The sequence below is a fragment of the Astatotilapia calliptera genome, chromosome 3 (genome assembly GCF_900246225.1).
Source record: "Astatotilapia calliptera chromosome 3, fAstCal1.2, whole genome shotgun sequence".
Lineage (NCBI taxonomy): Eukaryota > Metazoa > Chordata > Actinopteri > Cichliformes > Cichlidae > Astatotilapia > Astatotilapia calliptera.
Window position 1 is genome coordinate 23674666 of NC_039304.1, and position 20663 is coordinate 23695328.

At 41.7% G+C, this 20663-nt stretch overlaps 1 protein-coding gene across 1 annotated transcript; it reads right to left on the minus strand.

Annotated features, from left to right (window-relative positions):
• Window positions 1-10698: 10698 nt before the first annotated feature.
• LOC113013762 (ladderlectin-like) lies at window positions 10699-14353 on the minus strand (the record flags this gene model as incomplete). Its single annotated transcript, XM_026154911.1, has 4 exons — window positions 10699-10894; window positions 10969-11080; window positions 11265-11399; window positions 14237-14353. Coding segments are annotated over 4 exons (432 nt in total), but the record flags the coding sequence as incomplete, so codon positions are not given.
• Window positions 14354-20663: the final 6310 nt, after the last annotated feature.

Below are 20663 nucleotides of genomic sequence, written 5' to 3' on the forward strand. Positions count from 1 at the left end.
CCAGAATAGACACTGAACAGAAGTAAACCAACACAGAGCATGGGGGTACAGGGACCCAAACCTAAGCAGTAGAACTCTCAATCCAAGGAGAACAGAAGAGCTGAAACCTGAAACACAACCATCCTAAGAAATTAAAAGCACAACACTCAATACACTGGTTTACTGACCGCGGACCATGACACAATAGGGCTCAGCCTATGTCTGCATCTGAACTGTTATTTATGATGTACTTAAAGAAAGACTTGTCAAACAGAAAAAAATACACTTGAAAAAGAAACTGACTGTTAAAGAAGTTTAACAGAAACTGTTTTCTCTTCAAGTCTTGCAAAAACAGAGCTGGATTTTAAAATGTTTAGAAAACCATCAACTGCAAATGTTCCATATTTCTGCGTATTTTCTTATGGTTGATAAAGAGTCTGTTATCTGTAAAATATGAAAATGTAAATATAAAATACCTGACAAAGTGAGAAGACAGATGATTGCAGCTTGTGCTCCTTTCAGTCTCATGGTTGGTGTCTTCCTCTCTTTGCTGTGGCTGCAGACAAGTTCAAACACATCAGCAGGTAAATGATATATACAAGAAATGATGTCCATCATATTGATCTGATGTGTATCTGATGGTGCTGTCCACTATAGTTAGTGTGCACAGTTACTGTAAATGCCTAAAATGTGATCGGAGTGCAGAATTTCTGCTTTGCAATCTCACTGTGTTCGAGACACAAACTTCTTAGTTTAACCTGCTGCTTCCTTCCTCTTTCTGACAACTAAAAGTGCTGCAATTTCATCATTTTACTTCTGCATGTGCAACCAATGACTATATTAAAGTAAGTTGCTTCTACAGCAAAGCTAATTCAGTGTTGTTTTATGTTGTGGGACCAGAAATTTACTTTGCAAAGGTTATAAATCCTCAAGAAACATCGACCAACTGCTGTAATCGTTTCGAGGGGTGCTTGGTTCGCCAATCAGCCAGTTAGACCACTTAACAATTTGACTAAACTTCTGTACTTTACAGATATCCAAACCATAGCGATAAAGAAAAACATGAAACAGATTCATTAAAATGCATTGAAAGAGAATCATCATGGTTTAATCACTGTGGAAACAAACATGGGAATCACCGGTGGCCCTTTTTGCACACAGCTTAAAATTTAATTAAAGTAAAATTAAGCTTTGTATCAACAACTGTTCCCAGATATTTACTGAATAGATTCACCTTTAATAGAAGTTTGACTCAAAAATGAGTCAACACCTATTGTACAAAAAGGTACATGCACAAAATCTGCCATAAAACCCTGACATAGCATTTAACCCTTTAAATGGGGATGGGACATTTGTGGTGATGTGTAAAATTATCAGAGGACCTTTTTAACTTTCAGAAACACCTCAAATGTTTTAACATAAAGAGAAAACCAGTGACACACTCCAGGGGAACCACAGACTCTAGACTGAATGTGGACTGAAGTATGAGGTAGCTGAACTGAAGAGGATAAACATAAGAGAAGTCTTTCTGAGAGAGGAGAAGTCACTGAAAAAATAGTACCTCTGTTTAACACATTCATCATTCTTCATTTACTGTGAGATAAGATCACAGCATGCTTGGTGAGAAAAATGCAGAGAAATGCAGAACTGACGTGTGAAACACTGAACTGTGATGAAGGTATTTTGATAACAAAACGTTGCTGTAATCATGTTTTTTCAACTTGTTAAATGTCTGTATTCGACATTACATTTTTACCTGGACCATTAACACATAAGTCATACATAACACGAAGCAGAACCAAAGTTATATAAATGGCACTCTTATATGGGCTTGAAGGGATATAGAATAAAACACGAGTGTTTAAAGCCATTACATGTAAAAGTTTGATGAACTTTATTGTTTCCTGTAGAATTAAGCTGATAAATGATTTCATGTTTCATGGTTGGTGTCCTCCTGTCTTTGCTGTGGCTGCAGACAAGTTCAACCACAATAGCAGGCAAATAAAATACAAGAAATAATGTCCATCACATCAATAAATGCACTGATCTGACCTCAAATGTAGCTCGTGGTACTGTGTACTCCACTGTACTTGTTTGGCCAAATGTTATGATTAAAAATCTGGTAAAATTAGTAAAATTGTAGAAAAAACATCTTTAATTCAGATCATTACTGAAAATTAAATGTGAGAAAAATATGATTAGAAATTCCCTCATTTTACTTTTAAGGTAAAGGGTCTTTACCTTACAATATAAAGCCCATTAAGGTAACTGTTTTTATGACTTAACAGGCCCTAGCAGGGCCTCCTGAAACTGCCCTTGTACCACCTCCTCCTCTCTTGCTCCACCCCTCTGTCTCTCTCTCAGTCTTCTCTCTCCCCAGGACACAGCTGCTGTTCACTGGCCTCGTTTACCACCTGGGCGCAGTCAGCAATCACCTCCGTGAGGTCATATAAGCTGGGGATGAACTGGATGTGGGAGGGTGGTTTTCTCTGGTGTCCCCAAGTTGTGTGTGAAGGTGGCGAAAGAGGTCCTATTATGTGATTGTCCTGTCTGTGGTGTGGAGTTGTAGGATCAGTAGGAAGAGTAGCATGTGAGTGGTGTGGGCTTGTGGGCCTCAACAGCAGCAGCAGTGAAGCTTGCTGCTGCTAGTGACAGAGCGGGCTTGTGGGCCCCCAGAAGTGCCTCTTTGTAGTGTGGAGTTTTTTGTTTGGTTGTTGCGACATTTTTCTTTTTCTAGTGTTACTGGGAAAACGTTGGTGGTGTTGCCGGCTCTTTCAGTAAAGATTATTTGTAATGAAGCTGTAATATATACTGAACAGTCTGTATGGTTTCCTTTCATTCAGTTCCTGACCCATTTGTAACCAGTCCCCACACACCCACCTAGACCTCTATGTGGGGTCGTAACAATACAAAGAAACAAACTCAGTCAAACAATAAAGCTACACTAAAATCACAGAGAGTTGAGGCGGAGGAAAGTTTACGTGGAGTGACAAAACCCTAGTAAAGTGCACATACACCTCATTACCCAAGCCACTCCACAAGGAGCTAAAGAAGTATTTGGAGGACCTGCTGAAGAAGAGGATGAATTCAGAAATCATGGTCCCCATACTCATCAACCACAGTCTGTGTGCGACTGCATGGGAGTGCACTGCTTCTCAGTGTTGGACGTATCATTATGGTTTTCTGGAGGAGAGTAGCAGATCACTCACATCCTTTATTACACCTTTGACTTTTACTCGCCTCCAGCAGAGTTCCAGTGCAGTATGGAGGAGTGCCGATGAAATACCTCAGCCATATGTGGATGTCCACAGCAAATAATTTGAGTACCATCTGTGTGATATTATGTATAACTATCAAGCACATGGTGTGGAGCTTACTCCAAACAGGTGCGAGGTGTTTAAAAAAGTTATGGACATTTAATTAACAAAGCCTGCAGAGATACAATGAGGAGTAGCTAACATATTTTAATAAAAACCAAGCTTGAGTGAAAGAGAGGCCATCACTGCACTGACAGCAGTCTCTCTCTGTCCTTCCCTGCACAGCCCTGAGTTTAAATACAGTCAAGAGAACAGAAGGTATTACACAGCTGTTGTTTACACCTATGATTTCTTCCACGGAAAGAGTTTACCCTAATCACCTCTTTACAGGGTCAACCCAGCTCTTTGCCACTCTGCCACTTCCCCCATTCTCAAAGACATGGTGAACAAAAGACTCCACTACCTGTGGAATCCTGCCCCACTCTGGGGTCAGCCTGCCTGCAATAAAGTTAAAGCTCAATGTTCCTCCACTTCCCAAGACACAATCACCAGGCCCCACCATCTAACTGTGTCCAATGAAGTGTGAAACATACATATTAAAACCAAGTGACCAATACATCAGTAAAAGAAATTCAAAGACAATTCAAAGACAAAGACAAGGTGACATTTCTGGGAAGAATTGTGTCTAAAGGCTACTGCATGGATCACACTGAGTTAGCACCCGTTTAGGCACTGAAAACCTGCAAGTCTGAGACAGTGGGAGATTTGAGAAAAATGCTGGTTTTCCTTGTTCTACTACCGTCCATATATACCAAACTTCTCACCCACTCCCAGGCCACTTTACAGTCTGTTGTCTGCCCAAAAGACAAAGGATCGAATGGAAGCATGCACAAGAAGAGACAGAAGAAATCAGACCAAATTCCCTCAAGCCAGCCAATCACATTGACAGACCAACATCAGGCAGTGCTCTACCATCTTATTGACAATCTGTTAAGTCCACCACTCTTGGGCTATCCTGATTTTGAAAAACCATTAGTTTTGCATTGTGATGCCTCCCAAAAAGAAGTGAAGCGGTACTGAACCAGAGACAACAGGGTAAACTGGTTGTCATTTGTTATGGTTCGAGAACACCCAGCTGCTCTTGAAACTAACAACCACATTGATTCACATTCACATTATTAGTATAATAGTTTATGTTAGTCAAACAGTGAGTACTAGAACCTAGACCATTTACACAGAAAGAGACACTGGGATGTATGTGAGGCATACAGTAGTAGATGTGTGTATGTGTAATAGGTTACAGGGTAGCAAAACAGATCAAAACCTTCAGTCTGACACAGAACATGCACAAACAGTGAACTGACTTTACAGACATTACCCGGCACATGACATAAGGTGGGAGATGTATGTCCTGTCAAAGACTGTTGCTGTGAAGAGTATCTTGAGTGACTGACTCCCAGAGAAGCTCCTACTTTAACCCTCTGTTGAAGATATTTATGTCCTGGGAAATTGTCTTAAAGTATAAAGTATTTGTTTATTTGTTTAAAAACATTTCATTTCAAGAAGGAGTCCTATCGGGCTTGGTTAGCCTGTGGGACTCCGGAGGCAGTTGACAGGTATCGACAGGCCAAGCGGAATGCGGCTCGGGCAGTGGCTGAAGCAAAAACTCGGGTGTGGGAGGAGTTCGGAGAGGCCATGGAAAAAGACTTTCGGACTGCCTCGAAGAGATTCTGGCAAACCGTCAGACGTCTCAGGAGGGGAAAGCGGTGCTCTACCTGCACTGTGTATAGTGCTGGCGGAGCGCTGCTGACGTCGACTGAGAAAATTGTCGGGCGGTGGAAGGAATACTTCGAGGACCTCCTTAATCCCACTGACACGTCTTCCGAGGAGGAAGCAGAGTCTGGGGATGAGGGGAAGGACCCGCCTATTTCCGGGGGCGAGGTCACTGAGGCAGTTAAACAACTCCTTGGTGGCAGAGCCCCTGGTGTTGATGAGGTCCGCCCCGAGTTCCTGAAGGCTCTGGACGTTGTAGGGCTGTCCTGGTTGACACGCCTCTGCAATGTTGCGTGGAGATCAGGGGCAGTACCTGTGGACTGGCAGACCGGGGTGGTGGTCCCCATCTTTAAGAAAGGGGACCGGAGGGTGTGTTCCAACTACAGGGGGATCACACTCCTCAGCCTCCCTGGGAAAGTCTATGCCAGGGTGCTGGAAAGGAGAGTTCGTCCGTTAGTCGAACCTCGGATACAGGAGGAACAATGCGGTTTTCGTCCTGGTCGCGGAACACTGGACCAGCTCTTTATCCTCTCCAGGATACTTGAGGGTGCATGGGAGTTTGCCCAACCAGTCTACATGTGTTTTGTGGACTTGGAGAAGGCATTCGACCGTGTCCCTCGGGGTGTCCTGTGGGAGGTGTTGCGGGAATATGGGGTGTCTGGCCCATTGCTACGGGCCATTCGATCCCTATACAACCGTTGCAAGAGCTTGGTTCGCATTGCCGGCAATAAGTCGGACTCGTTCCCGGTGCGTGATGGGCTTCGCCAGGGCTGCCCTTTGTCTCCGGTTCTGTTCATAATTTTTATGGACAGGATTTCTAGGCGCAGCCAAGTGGCGGAGGGCTTTCCCTTTGGTGGCCTCAGAATCTCATCTCTGATTTTTGCGGATGATGTGGTTCTGTTGGCTTCATCGGGTGAAGGCCTCCAGCTCGCACTGGAACGGTTCGCAGCCGAGTGTGAAGCAGCGGGAATGAGGATCAGCACCTCCAAATCCGAGGCCATGGTTCTCAGCCGGAAAAGGGTGGAGTGCCCACTCCGGGTCGGGGATGAGTTCCTGCCCCAAGTGGAGGAGTTCAAGTATCTCGGGGTCTTGTTCGCGAGTGATGGGAGAAGGGAGCCGGAGATCGACAGACGGATTGGGGCAGCAGCTGCAGTAATGCGGACGTTGCACCGGTCCGTCGTGGTGAAGAGGGAGCTGAGTGTAAAAGCGAAGCTCTCAATTTACCGGTCGATCTACGTCCCTACCCTCACCTATGGCCACGAGCTGTGGGTAGTGACCGAAAGAACGAGATCGCGGATACAAGCGGCAGAAATGAGCTTCCTCCGAAGGGTGGCTGGCCTCTCCCTTAGAGATAGGGTGAGAAGTTCGGCCATCCGGGAGGGGCTCAGAGTAGAGCAGCTGCTGCTCCACATCGAAAGGAGCCAGTTGAGGTGGTTCGGGCATCTGACAAGGATGCCCCCTGGGCGCCTCCTGGGTGAGGTGTTCCAGGCATGTCCCACCGGGAGGAGGCCCCGGGGCAGACCCAGGACACGCTGGAGAGATTATATCTCTCGGCTGGCCTGGGAACGCCTTGGTATTCCCCCGGACAAGCTGGAGGAGGTGGCTGGGGAGAGGGAGGTCTGGGCCTCTTTGCTTAGGCTGCTGCCCCAGCGACCCGACCCCGGACAAAGCGGATGACGATGGATGGATGGATGGAACATTTCATTTAAATTCACATCTGCATACCAACGAAACTTTATGTACCTGCACAGGTTAAAGAATATGGTGCTGCTGACTGTCCTTACTATGTGATTTGCTAATGTGTCATCCACAGCATCAGTAACACACTACGCCAGTGGTCCCCAACCCCCCGGCCACACACCGGTACCGGTAACCAAAGTTACATCATGTTGCTTACATGTCAGAAAGTTTTGTTCTCTCTTCCAGTTCAGTGTTACAGCTAATTTTAAATGTAAAATGCTAATGGATAGACAAGGAACAATACAAACATTTAATAATCAGTGGTCATAATGACATATAAACTCATAAAATGGAAAGTTTCTTCAAATTATTTAGTAGGCACACAGGATTCACTTTGTCACTTTAGAGGAAGCGGTTCTGACATAAACGGTAGTAACCAGACCATTTTTCCTAAAATGTCATACACTTCGGATTCTAGCCAATCATTTTACCTTTGCAAGCGTAGTAGGCGGGTCCAGGTGCGTACGTTCTTTTAGAGCAGAGCTACAGATTAAAAATGTCCAAGGCGAAGCGGTCAAAGTCTGGCTGTACTTCACAGCAAAATATGCAAACTCAGCAGCCTGCAACAAGTGCTTTAAGGTGATACTGTGCAAAGGAGGTAACACCTCAAATCTGATGAAACACCTGGCGACGTATAGCATTTTGTTAAAAGCCGAGAAATTTGCCGTATTTGATAGCTTGCTGCGAGACCTCACACCGTGCACATCTACTACGGGTGTGGTGCCTGTTATCGGACCCGGAGTTAGCAACATCCCCCAAAAACCTGAAGAGCAGAGTCCTGGCCCCTAGCCCTGCCAGTGTAGCAGAAATGATGACAGATGATGATGGCAGCAGCAGCAGCCGTTCTTCTCTGCGTGAGTAGCTTAATGTTGTTCGTGTGTAATTTACGTTGAGTAGGCTAACCACGTTATTACATTAATGCATGTAAGGTGAACTAGCAAACATCATCATAGCTACATGCGGCTGTCTTCTTGTTTGATGGCAGATACTCCCTTCACCCTGGCCAAAAAGGCTAAAATGACCAAAGAAAAAGAGGGAAACAGCTAAACATGAGAGGTTTTTGGACAAAGTTTGTGTTTTTTCCATTGTTTAAGCACTGCTTCCAGCCAAGAGTGATACCATATATGCCCCATAGCTGCAGAAAAGGCTAACATTGTTATCTTTTTACAAAAAAACAGCTGAACACGAGAGGTTTTTGGACCAATTTTGTGTTCTCCATTCTTTAAGCACCGGTTCGAGCACTGTTTAAGCACTGGCACCGGTTCAAAATTACCGGTTTGGTACTGGTATCGGATAAAACCTAAACGATACCCATCCCTACTCATGACCTAAAAACAATCCAAAATTTCCATCAAGGGGCTTTTATAATATGTATATTAAATATATTTCTGCAATTTATCTTAACAGTGGTATATGTGGCAGATACATTCACCATATTGGGCTGATTTTGTTTTTTGAAAGTAAACAATGATGTCATGATCCTGGGTCGTTGAGCCAGCAACTATGTGAACTGTTGTGCTATCAGTCCCCGAGCCGGCCCCCTGAACTATGTTTTGGACTCTGCTCCTGTGAGTGTATTATGGACGCTTTGTTTGGACTCCTGGGGGCTCTTGTTTTGTTCTGTTCCTGGCCCTCCGTCCTGAATCACCTGGATCTGGTGGTGTATTTTGAGGCTGTCGGGAGCCAGCCGGCGGGTGGTGGTGGTGGTACTGTCATGATCCTGGGTCGTTTACCCAGTGTTTTGTGTTTCATTGGATTCATCTTATGTTTTGTGGTAATTTTTATTTTGTATTAGTGCTTAGGGTTTGGTTCTTCTGTGTAGCGCTTTAGTGTTCTCCCTCCTTTGCTCTGTTTGTGTCCCTGAGTTTGTCTTTGTGAATTTCCTGTTTTACTTTGAAGGTCTGTGTCTGTTATCACTGTGTCAGCTTGTGTCTTCCTGTCATCTTGTGAATTAGGATCAGCTGTGCTCCTCTCCTGTGTGCCATTACCTGATTACCTTGTGTGTGTATATATAGTGGGTGTCAGTCAGTGTTCCTTGTCGGTTTGTCTGTGTCACTCTGTGTTATTTTGGTGTTTCTCTGCCCCTCGCCTCGTGTCCTCCCTTTGTGTTATGATTTCAGGTTTGGTTTTTAGTTTTCCCAGTTTAGGTTTTGCTTAGCTTGTTACTCATTTCCTGTTTGTCACTTTGCAACACTGTAAATAAAACCTCACTCGCATCTCCATCGCTGTCTGCAACTTGGGTCCTCATTCACTCCATCACACGACTGGTGCCCCAGCCGTGACAAATAAAGTTGGAATTATTTTCTTAAAAATAAAACATATAATTATTGCTTTGTTGTTTTTAAATATATATTTTTTTAAATTACACACCAACACAAATTCTCCTGTGTGCAGAGCTTGTCACCTCAAAGCTCCCCTGGGTTTACTGAAGTACACAACACTCTCGTCCTGAAAACGCCGGACTTGACTCATGTTTAAATAGAATCTTCTTGGAATGTAACGATTTAGACAGACAAGCATTCTAATGTTTAGTTTCCCCAAACCAGTCCACCAGAAATACACACCCAGCAGGCTAAAATCTGATCTTTGAGCAACTTCAACCTTATCAGATTGGAAGTTTCCAACAGGAATGGTAAAATATCTTCTTGTAAGACAACAGAAGATCAGAGAATTGTGCCCCAAGGCCTGAACAGTATTCAAGGTTATTAGGAAGCTGAAAAACAGAAGAAACAACTATAGGAAAATAACACATAAGACCAAACAATTTAATGGAACTTGGAGCCTAATTCAATAAACACTACTTTGTTTCACTGAAATCTGACACAGCCCAAAATATCTAAACATACAAAGATATGTTTCTCAGACGTGTGTGGTCTAAAAAGTAAACTAATCCCGTTAGAAATGCTGCTAAACTCATAAAAGTTCCTTCTCTCTTTTTCTTTTCCAAGATTGATTGATACATTTTCTATAGGCTCCTCTTGTTCAGGTTTTTCTTTTATCTGTTTATTTCTTCATTTCCATTTGTGTTCTTTTTGTGCTACTACATTATTTGTGGTATACAGTTTGACATGTCTGAGGCAGGACAGGCAGAAAAAAGAGAGGAGTGTAGGGGTATAAGATACAACATAAATAGAAATGCACTGTGTGTGTGTGTGTGTGTGTGTGTGACAGAGAGAGAGAGAGGGCCAAGTGTGAGTTTGTATGTGTCTTTCCTAGGGTAGCATTGCATTGGTACCCTACATTGGCAATAGTACGGTAGCACAGCTCTTGTTTATACAAGCACTCTCTTGCAGTAGTAATGACTTGAACAATAGCCATTTTGTTTCCTTTTTTTTGGCACATGCATTGAAATGTTCTGCAGAGAGAAAAGAGTATGATGCAACTACAGCCCAGCCCATACAGCAGTATATTAATGACTAACCTTATATTGCAGTTGTTCTCCTCACTGAATTTTGGTCCGATTACAGCAACCTCCCATGCAGTTACATTTGTTCCTAACCCTTTGGGAACACTCATGTTAACTTTTATCGAATGGAAAAAAGTTAGCATTCATCCCCCAGCTTCACTGTGTTTATATTATGCTAACCATAGCTGTGTAGCTAGCCACCATATAGCACATCATTATATACCAGCTAGCCCAACTTCAGTAACCCTACAAACGGCACTTAAAAAAAGATTTCCAGATTTTCTATTATATTCCATGACTTTGTAGCTGCAGATGTTGCGAATATTAAACCACACAGTGATAGTTGCAGAACTGTACATATTCTGAAGTACATATTGCAAAGCTTTAATGAATTTAAGACAGATTAATGACACACCTTCATTCAATGCTCTTTCTTTATTGATTTAGAAGATGAGAGATAAGAGTTCAGTCTACATCTAAATGAAACTGTGCTAAAAGCATTCTTTCCACAACAAATTAATTTCTCTTCTATTAAGAGACAACCCAGCTCTTGTTTATGTTACTTGTCGCTTCATTCCTTGCGTAGCATTACAGCAATAAAGGAGATAAAAGATGTATAATGACACACAGATTCTTCAGGTGATATCTTGTGTGAAGTATTTGTGCTTTCATCAGATTTTCTTGGCGCAGACAGATGGAATAAAAGCTTCACAGCCACCGTCATCCCAGCACTTTTTGTCTGTAAGTACCAAAAAACCTAGTTAGTGCTAAGTAAACACATGATTATTTTATCATGACCACACAGTGATTTACCTGACCAATTTACATATGCACAGTTCTGATTGCCCTGAAAGTTATCAGGCTGTCCAGTACACCAGTTTGTGTATTTGAGAGGGGTCCCGTCACTCCAAAACCAAAACTTTTCCTGGGAAACACAAAACAATAAATTATACTTTCTAAAAAAAAAGGCACATTGATACATTGATAGTTTTCTTTCGTCTTTTGTCTATTTAGGCACTAAAAAACCCTTTTTGTTTTGTGCATGTGGAATTCTTTTTTATTCTTGTTTTTCTTAAGTTCCTGGTAAATAACTTTGTATGTTAGCATACCTTTATTCCATCCGAAGCGCCAATCCAAGCATGTCCATCCTGCTGAGTAGTATCAGATATCAGCCTCTGAATCATCTGGTACTCCTCAAGGCTTTGCACAGATGCAAGGTTTGCATTCATGGTCTGACAGTTTATCTACAGCAAAGAAACAGCAGAATTGCCAAAAAAAATTTTTTTCTTTACATTGGTAAATATATATATATATATATATATATATATATATATATATATATATATATTTATTAGGGGTGCAACAATACACAAAATTCACGGTATCAGTTCGGTTCGATACTTTGGTGTCACGGTCACTAGCATCCTGGAGCACTTCTGTTGTGTTTTGTACGTGTTTTGAAGTTTGTACCTGCTTTGTCTCTAGGGGCTACCATAAATATACTTTTATTTATTCACTCCACATAAAATGTAATAAATAAATCATATACTACAAAAACCAACTATTCACATTTAAACTTTTAACTATTTAAATTTTCAGCTTTTTCCTTTTAAACAAATGTAAAGTGAAACAACACTGCAAACCACAACACAATTAATTATAAATTATAATATGAAAACAAAAACAAGATGCATATTCTCTGTCATATGGGCCTGTATGAATAAACTTTCTGAATCCTTTATCATCCACAACTGAAAATAGTTGTGGATGATTACTATACCTTTCTAATGTTGTCTCTAATATTGTTGTCCCTGGCTCTTTACGCTCTCTTTCCCTCCCGCTCTGTTCCTGTGCTACTGCGAGTGTAACTACCGCCCCTCCCCCCCTCTTCCCAGTGCAAAGCCCAAGTCCTGTGCGGAGTGAAGCGAAAAAAAGTGCGAGAGAGAGAAAGAAAAAAACCCACGGCTTGCGATAAGGAGCCGGTTCGAGTCGTTCACGTCAAAGATCCGGCTCTAAGAGCCATTTCGTTCGCAACCGACACATCACCACTGGCTATTGACCAAAAGAGTGAGACTGCAAGCAGCCAACATTAGTTTTCTCCAAATAGCATTTGTTTTCTCCCTTAATGTCCTTAATGGTGAAGAGTTCAGACATTCAAAAAGGAACGAGAGTATAGCTGCTCCTCATCCACATCAAAAGGAGCCAGATGATGTTGATATCTCTTGGGTACCTCCTGGGTCAGTTGTTCCAGGCATCTCCTAGGAGTCACTGGGACAAACCCAGGACTTGATGGATCATGCAGATTACATCTCTTGGCTGGCCCAGGAATGTCACTGTTAATCTGGATGAGCTTGAAGATGTGGTCGGGGAGAGGGACGTCTTAAACTTCTTAAACTTTTCTATTTAGTTTACTGCCCCCACCCACTACAGCAACAATAAGCAGCAGAAAATAAATCACTGGATGGATGGATGAATTGTTTTGTGTGCAAATGTCATCAGAATGTAAGTATTGTTGTTGTGAAACATCAATTTAAGAGCAGTTGTTGATCCTGAAGATGATACTTAATAACGTAATAGTGATGGGTCGTTCGCGAACGAAATGGCTCTTAGAGCCGGCTCTTTGACGTAAACGACGCGAGCCGGCTCCTTATAGCGAGCCGTCACGTGGGTTTTTTTTTTTCTTTCTCTCACCCTCTCTCTCTCTCGCACTTTTTTTCCGCTTCACTTCGCACCTGAGCCTTGTGCTTTATGCTGGGCAGAGGGGGGAGGGGCGGTAGTTACACTCAGTAGCACAGGAACAGAGCGGGAGGGAGAGAGAGAGAGAAAGAGAACCAGGGACAACAACAACGTCACATTAGAAAGGTATAGTAATCATCCACAACTATTTTCGGTTGCAGATGATAAAGGATTCAGAAAGTTTATTCATGCAGGTCCATATGACAGAGAATATGCATGTTCTTTTTGTTTTCATATTATAATTTATATTTAATTGTGTTGTGGTTTGCAGTGTTTTGTGTTTTTTCACTTTAAATTTGTAAAAGGAAAAAGCTGAAAATTTAAATAGTTAAAAGTTGAAATGTGAATAGTTGTTTTTTAAAAGAAGAAGAAAGCGTACTTTATTGGTCCCCGTGGGGAAAATCCCTCTCTGCATTTAACCCATTCACTCAGTGAAGCAGTGGGCAGCCACTGGGCGCCCGGGGAGCAGTGTGTAGGGACGGTACCTTGCTCAGGGGTACCTCAGGGTAGCTGTTCAGGGGAATCGAACCCCAAACCTTCCGATCATGGGGCCACCACTCTACCTACTGAGCTATCCCTGCCCCAATCTTGTATTATATGATTTATTTATTATATTTTATGTGGAGTGAAAAAATAAAAGTATATTTACAGTGGCCCCTACAGACAAAGCACATACAAACTTCAAATCACGTACATACTCTGAAGCACGTACGAACTCCAAAACACGTAAATACACGTACAAACTCCAAAACACGTAAAAACTCAAAACACGTACAAAAGACAACAGAAGTACTCCAGGATGCTGGGCGCAGTGTTGAGCTTTTGTTACCTAGTGGCTACACAAGCCAGCAAGTACCAACGACTGGATTTGGTGTGTGGTAGTAACAGGTAAATGAACTTTTTTTAAAAATTATTTGAATATATATGAGTGCCTGTGTATAAATACACAAACAATACACACATGCTTTCAATTTTGTAATTTAAGTGATCTAGTAGCTCTGCTTTGGAAGTTCAGTTCATGCTAGAAATGTGTTTTGGAGTTTGTACGTGTTTTGTCTCTAGGGGCCACTGCATATATTTATATATAAACATATACAAATAAAACCACTTTTTTTACGTTAGTAATTCCTTTTGTGCATAATTTTATATTATTGTTAATAATAAATTAATTAAAGCAACAAAACAACCCGAAGAGCCGGTTCGGAGCTGAAAGAGCCGGCTCTTTTTAGTGAGCCGAACCGAAAGAGCCGGATCTCTAAAAAGAGCCGGAAATCCCATCACTATAACGTAAGTATCAGAGAAAACATTTTCCGAATAACTCGTTGGTGATAATGACTGATATTACCTCAGCCTGAGCCCAGCTCATGGGCTTAGCAACATAGATGAAGCACTGGTCGTAGTACTCAGTCCAACCACAGGGACAAGATGGGGACTTCTTCACAAGATACCATTCTCCTATTGACAAACAACATGATTTTGAATTGAGTCATTGTATGTGATAAACTGGTTTCATTGACACTAGTACTGTGGGTGCAACGATACACAAAATTCACAGTTCGGTTCGGTTCAATACTTTGGTGTCACGGTTCGATATTTTTTCGATACAAAAAAATGTTCATGCCTTTTTAATTTGTCATTTATTAAAGTTATAAATATGTATTTTAACTGAAAAGCACAGTTTTTAAATTTAATGTTGCTGAAACAACAAAATAATAAAAAATTAATTCTATCTGATCGAGGAATCACTCATCTTTGGAAAAGAGAGTTTATTACAGAGAAATGGCTCTTTCCAAAATAAAAGCTATACTATACACTTCTTCTGGGCTATATTCTCAGCAGTATATTAAACATATCAGGTCCCCATAAGGAGAATCATGTGCTAACGGCTGTCTAAATGACTCGGGTAAAGTTTGTAGCATGCGTGCCTGTTGTTTTTGTCTGCTTCCACTTGTCTTTGCACTAGGACGATGTCGGCGTAAATGTGCAGTCATATTCATTGTGTTCCCACTAGTGCTGTCAGCGTTAATCTCGTTGAAATGACGTTAACGCCACTCCGTGTGTGGGGCTGGCCGGTGTCAACACGTTAACAAGAAAACTGCGCTAGTTAAACTGCGCTACTAGTTCCCACCAATTGAGCGTTGCGTGGCACATCTGAGATAATGTTTTACTTTTGTCCATGACACGCTTACCATCAGGGTCATGCTTCACATGAAAACCAAAATAGTTCCAAACGACAGATCTGAATGAAGGTTTGATTTCAAAATCAATACGAGTTGCACCCCTGTTGCACCCCTACTGCTTACAATATTCATAATTAGAATCTGAATAAAAAAACAAAACAATTATTAGATATGTTTGGTTTAATTTGATCAAATAAGCCTTTAACATCATTGTATTTACCACAGACTTTGCAGATTAACATGAAAATATTATGTGGTGTTTAAACTATACATTTAAAATGTTCTTTATGAGCAAATATGTATTCCAACAACTGCCTCCAAGTAATTCTGTAAAAAGAAAAATAGACATTATATCATATTTAGGAAAGTTGTTTTTTATGGTTGCGGTTAAAGATAGAAACTCTAGAGGCTTTTATGGCGGTTTAGAATTTAAATTTTCACTTCAGATTAACCAGACACTAAATATTATCTCAAAGTAATCAGAGCACTAAGAAGTCAAAATTATTGCATCTGTGTTGTTCCCTGCCTTTACAGTATGATAAAAGAAATATACAATAATATTTGACCAGCAGTGGTCAGGGTCGCCATTGCAAAGAGAAGTGCAGAAGCAGTCATCAGCTTCATCATGGTGATCTTTAGTATCTGCAGGAAACAGAAGACCCAAAGTGACCAGCAGTTAATATAAGGAAGGATGGAAGATGATCAGGAATCTTATGTCACAAATATTGTAGGATATCTTCTCTTCTTGTCAGCGTCAGACTATAACCTTAGTCTTACAGAGTGGATGTGCTAAATAAGTCTCAGTCCTGCATTTATATTCACTCTTAGATATACATCTCAAAACCACAAGCAAACACTTGGCATATGTCTGTTGACTCAGAGCCAACAGACATTGTTCATGCACAGATTGAAGAAAATATAATCTGATCAAACATTATTCAGCTTTAAATATTGTTCAGCTTTAAAGTTACTGTGCAACTGTGTAATAAAAATGTGCTCACGACTTTGGCCTTGAGAGCGATAAGAAGCGATCGCCTCATTCTGCAGGTGCAAGATATCTGCAAGCGAAGAGACTAGAACACCCAAGGCCGCTTTCCTTTTATGGAGTTGTTTTTCTGCTAATGCAGCACTGTCCTCACAACCCCCTCCTGTAAGTTTTAGAGAATATATACCCATCCTCACAGCAAATATGGGGAATCTCCTGATGTGAGCTGTGTAGAGAGGTTGTCTCTGTCACAATAAAAGTTCACTGATTCCCCATCTGCAGCAGGTGTCCGGTTGTCTTCATTCTCCGCCAGCCTGGCTAAGTCAATTCCTCCTTAACATCTAAAAGAACCTATTTAATGAAGGAAGACGGGTTCACTTTGTGTTTAATATTATTCTATTGCTGTTGTTGTTTTTTTATATCCTTCAATTGGCGTCACGGAACAGGATCCGCTCCAGGGCAACTGGAACGGATGGGAGGAAATCGGCCGTGGTCTGAGTGAACGGAGTTTGGACAAAAGCTGTGTGCACACAAAAACAAGGTAAGCAGACCTTTTATTTCTGCTATATTGAACATTATAAAATACTTAGTGTCCAAACTCCTAGTAATTCATAACCAAAATTGTCTGGCTTACTTAAGGCTTGTTGAGAATCAGACAAGTGAATAAGAGATAAGTGAATAAGAAATAAGTGAATAAGTGAATAAAGATAAGAGTGAACTGAGGTCTGACCACGGTTGCAGCCGACGGGTTGCTCTCCGGTGTCGGATACATACCTCAGTGCAGGTCTGGGACCTTGAAAGGGTTTATTAGTAACGCCTTTCTAAACAAATTAAAAGGTTAAAGGCCTTGAGAATATTTTTTAGTAATATTCTCTAAACTACAGAAGGGTTAGGAAGGCCCAGAGGACTTTATTAGAAAAGATCCTCTAAAACTTAAAAAGGAGAAGTACTGGTTGGAGTCCAAAGGAGGGGTCCCTTTGATCAATAGGAGAAAACGGATCTCTTCTTAAAACCCCGATGATTTTAGTGTTTTAAATGTTTTGATGTTCTGTTTGATATTGGACACACATAAATACACGCTGAATGCTTGCTGTGGAACACTGGGCAGGACAGTTTGGTTCTCCGTTGTTCACAGATTACACAATTAAAGGAACTAGGTTCCTCTTTTGGTTAAAATAATACACCACACATAGAATTTTTTTACACATTTATTACATACATAAGGAGGGTAATGAGTGACTGCAGGTAATGTATGAAGTGTGAATGAGACGTGTGAACAAGGTGACAACCAACTAGCACCCCTATCAGGAAGCTCTAGGCAAGGTTACCCGCCAGACTCCGGTTTGGTAGAAGCCTGGTAACACCTGAAGGGATATTTCAGTGCTGACTCACCTTTAAAGCAGCGCCCCAGCTGTTAGTGCCTAACAGAGGCAGAAACCCAGCTGGCCCAAATTCTCCTTTAAAATCAATAAATAGAACATAAATTACCGGTGTGTGTAAATAAGTTGTATAAATCTGTTAGATCTGAAACTCCTGCTAAAAAACTTCCTCTCTACAACTCTTTTCTCTTCTCTCCCTCTTTCTCTCAGTTGGGATTCTGTGTGTGTATGTGTGCTGGAGAAATAAAAAAAAAGGAAAAGGGTCTCTCTCTGTCTCTGTGAGAGGAAAAAGGTGGGGGCCGAGTGAGCCCGCGGGGCCGAGCGGGTCCGCGGGAGCGAGCGTGTATGCTGTATGAGGAAGAAGGGAGTGAGAGGGAGCGAGTGAAAAGAGTAATCGAGTATTTGGTGATTTTTTATTATTTCAGAGGCACTGGGTAAGAGTTTTGACTTTAGCTGTGAGAGTTGTGAAAAGAGCAGGTTTTTCTTTTGTTGTAGACTGTGAGTAATCGGTGTTTTTCTGCCTATTGTGCTGCGTGGAAGACACAGAAGTGTAGAAATGTTTGTGGTTTATCTTTGTTTGACGTTTTATATAGAGTTGGTTGATTCAGGGTGATTTCTCCCGTTTAAGGGAGGAGTTGCATTGTGGTTATGTTAAAGCTTTGCTGTAGGGGTATGTGTGTGATTTTGTGCTGGCTTCGCATGTTTAAATGGATGCATAGAAGTTTGTCAGTGAGAAATTGTTATGGTGGGGTTTTAAAGTTAGTAAAGAGTCAAACAACGCCCACTGTTTTAAAAAGGCCCAAAACATCATAAAAGACACCTCACATCCTGGCCACTCCCTGTTCGAACTGTTGCCCTAAGGCAGACGGTACAGGGCAATCAGAGCAAGGACTAATAGACTCAAACACAGCTGTTATCCAACTGCAATAACACATCTGAATACTACAAAAATGTCCACCATGCCACTCTTGTGTTAATCTATGCACGGTCTGAAGCATGACTGGGAATACTTAGTATTTTAAGTATTCTATCTATTTTATTGATTGAATTTTATTGTTTTTTTATATTTGATATTACTAGGGATGATGCAATGATCAGGGACCATTCTTAATGTCGTCGGTCTCATGACAATGACAATAAAGTTTTTGATTTTGATTCTGATTCTGAAATACACCCTCCTCAAGAGTTCAATGATTTAGGCAGTTATGTTTATACAAATACTAAATGTATGTTTAGTGTCTTCATACAGGTGTTTTTTCTTAACCTGGAAGCCTGAGTACGGCAGCAGAAGACAGGCCAAGCTTTGGCTAAAATTCACGGCTGGACACCAGAGTTGTCCTCACCCCTCCCGGTAAAACAAAAAAGAGAGAATGTAGTTTGAGGCAGGTTTTTCTCGCTGACCTGCTCTGGGTGCTGTGTCCCTGAATCTCACCAGTGTTAACCTCTGGCGGAAGACATGGAGAAAAGGAAAAGATGTTCCTGGTAAATCACTGAAACAAATAAAACCACACACAACCAGAGAAAGATATGAGAAGGGTGAGGAACAGACACATGTGCGTGTTAGAGAAATGCCTCGTTTGAGAAAAAGTTAAAGTAACCCATATACAGACGCACCCATACATGCAATGAAGAAACAGCTTACATACATGTGCACGTACATGCAAGGTTAAAGTAGCGACACTTAACATACACCTGTTTTTAAATGATATAGTTCATACATTACTGACAATTAAACGCTTTGGGTTGCAGGACAACAACGTAACGTCAAAAGACAAAGACACTGGTCTGAGGATTAAGTGAGGACACGACAAATTTAGTGGTTAAAAGGGTCGACTTGGGACATGTTTTTGTTGATTGTTTAAGACAAATGACTACTGAATGATAGGAAATTCCTTTTTAGGTTTCTAAACAGGATCTTAAGAATTTTAACACGTACCTGTGTTGTCCTGTCAACTTGAGGGGTTATGAGTTGATTATATGGAGAAAAAAAAAAAAAAAAAAAAACAAAAACAAAAAAGGGGGGAGACGAGATCTCGTTGTTTCTCCCCTCTCGGGATAACACAGCCAACACAGCACAGCCAACACAACATCATTTTCCTGTTCGCCTGTTTTGTTTTGTTTTTGTTTTTTCTGAGAGCCGAAGCTGACCTGGACTCCTACCCTCCCCTCTACCATCGTTGCCCTCTCCGCGACCATCTTTGACCCTTTGACCCCTGAAGGCCACAGCAGCTGGACTCACAACAACAACTTGAGGATGTCAACAGTGCTGCAAAAGAGTGATCTCATGCAGCAGAGACGGAGAGCACTAAACCTAAAGCCCGTTTCACTACACGGGGGAAATTCCCAGGCTGCGTCAGCTGACAGAGCTGTGACGAGACGCGCATTAAGCCCGGAGGAAAAGGGACGGTGAGCAGAAGGATGCTGACCTCTGAGAAGAGCCGAACAGCAGAGCTGCAGAAGGCCGTGGAGCAAAGTAAGGAAGATGCAGGCAGCTGCAACAACGGATGAAAACAGACCCAAAGAGGAGGGGAGGACCCTAGGCCATGCGTCAGGCCGCTGGTTTACCTAAACTACAGAACAGGAAGGTGATGAACACAAACATATACCAACACACGAACACACACTTCTGCATGCGCCTACTTAGAATGAAGGGAAACACACACATGAACACTTATGCACTTGTTGAGGGAGTAAAAACTGATACATACCCATGCACTAAAATCAAAATGTTGATTTAATTTACTAAGAAGTGACACACAATGCTCTAGCTGCTGCAATGAAGAATGCTTTACTGACAAAGGCTCAATGCTGCACACAACAAAGTCAAATACAGAATTTGCTATAATAATAAGCCCAGAGGGCATTTGTGTGGTCTGGGGAGCAGAGTCCGGAGCGGTTTAGTTATGAAAATGATGCCCGTGCGAGATATCTGGGGCTTAAGGCCTCGACTTAATTGTTTACTCTACACTAAAAAGAAAAGAAAAAGGAGGAACACACGGACAAAGAAGAAGAGAAGGGGGGGCAGCCCTTGAACGCGATTGCCTGAGGCATTAAAGTTCTGTACTAAATTCTGGTTTCCAGTGTGAGAAAAGTCACGCAGTGCCAGTAGTAGAGCTAGGTTGAGTGATGATTCTAAATTACTGTAAGTAAATCATCGTACACCGTTCAAGTTTCATGATAACGGGGATCTAGACTTTGTTGAACCCTAGGCAATTTGAACAGGTAAAA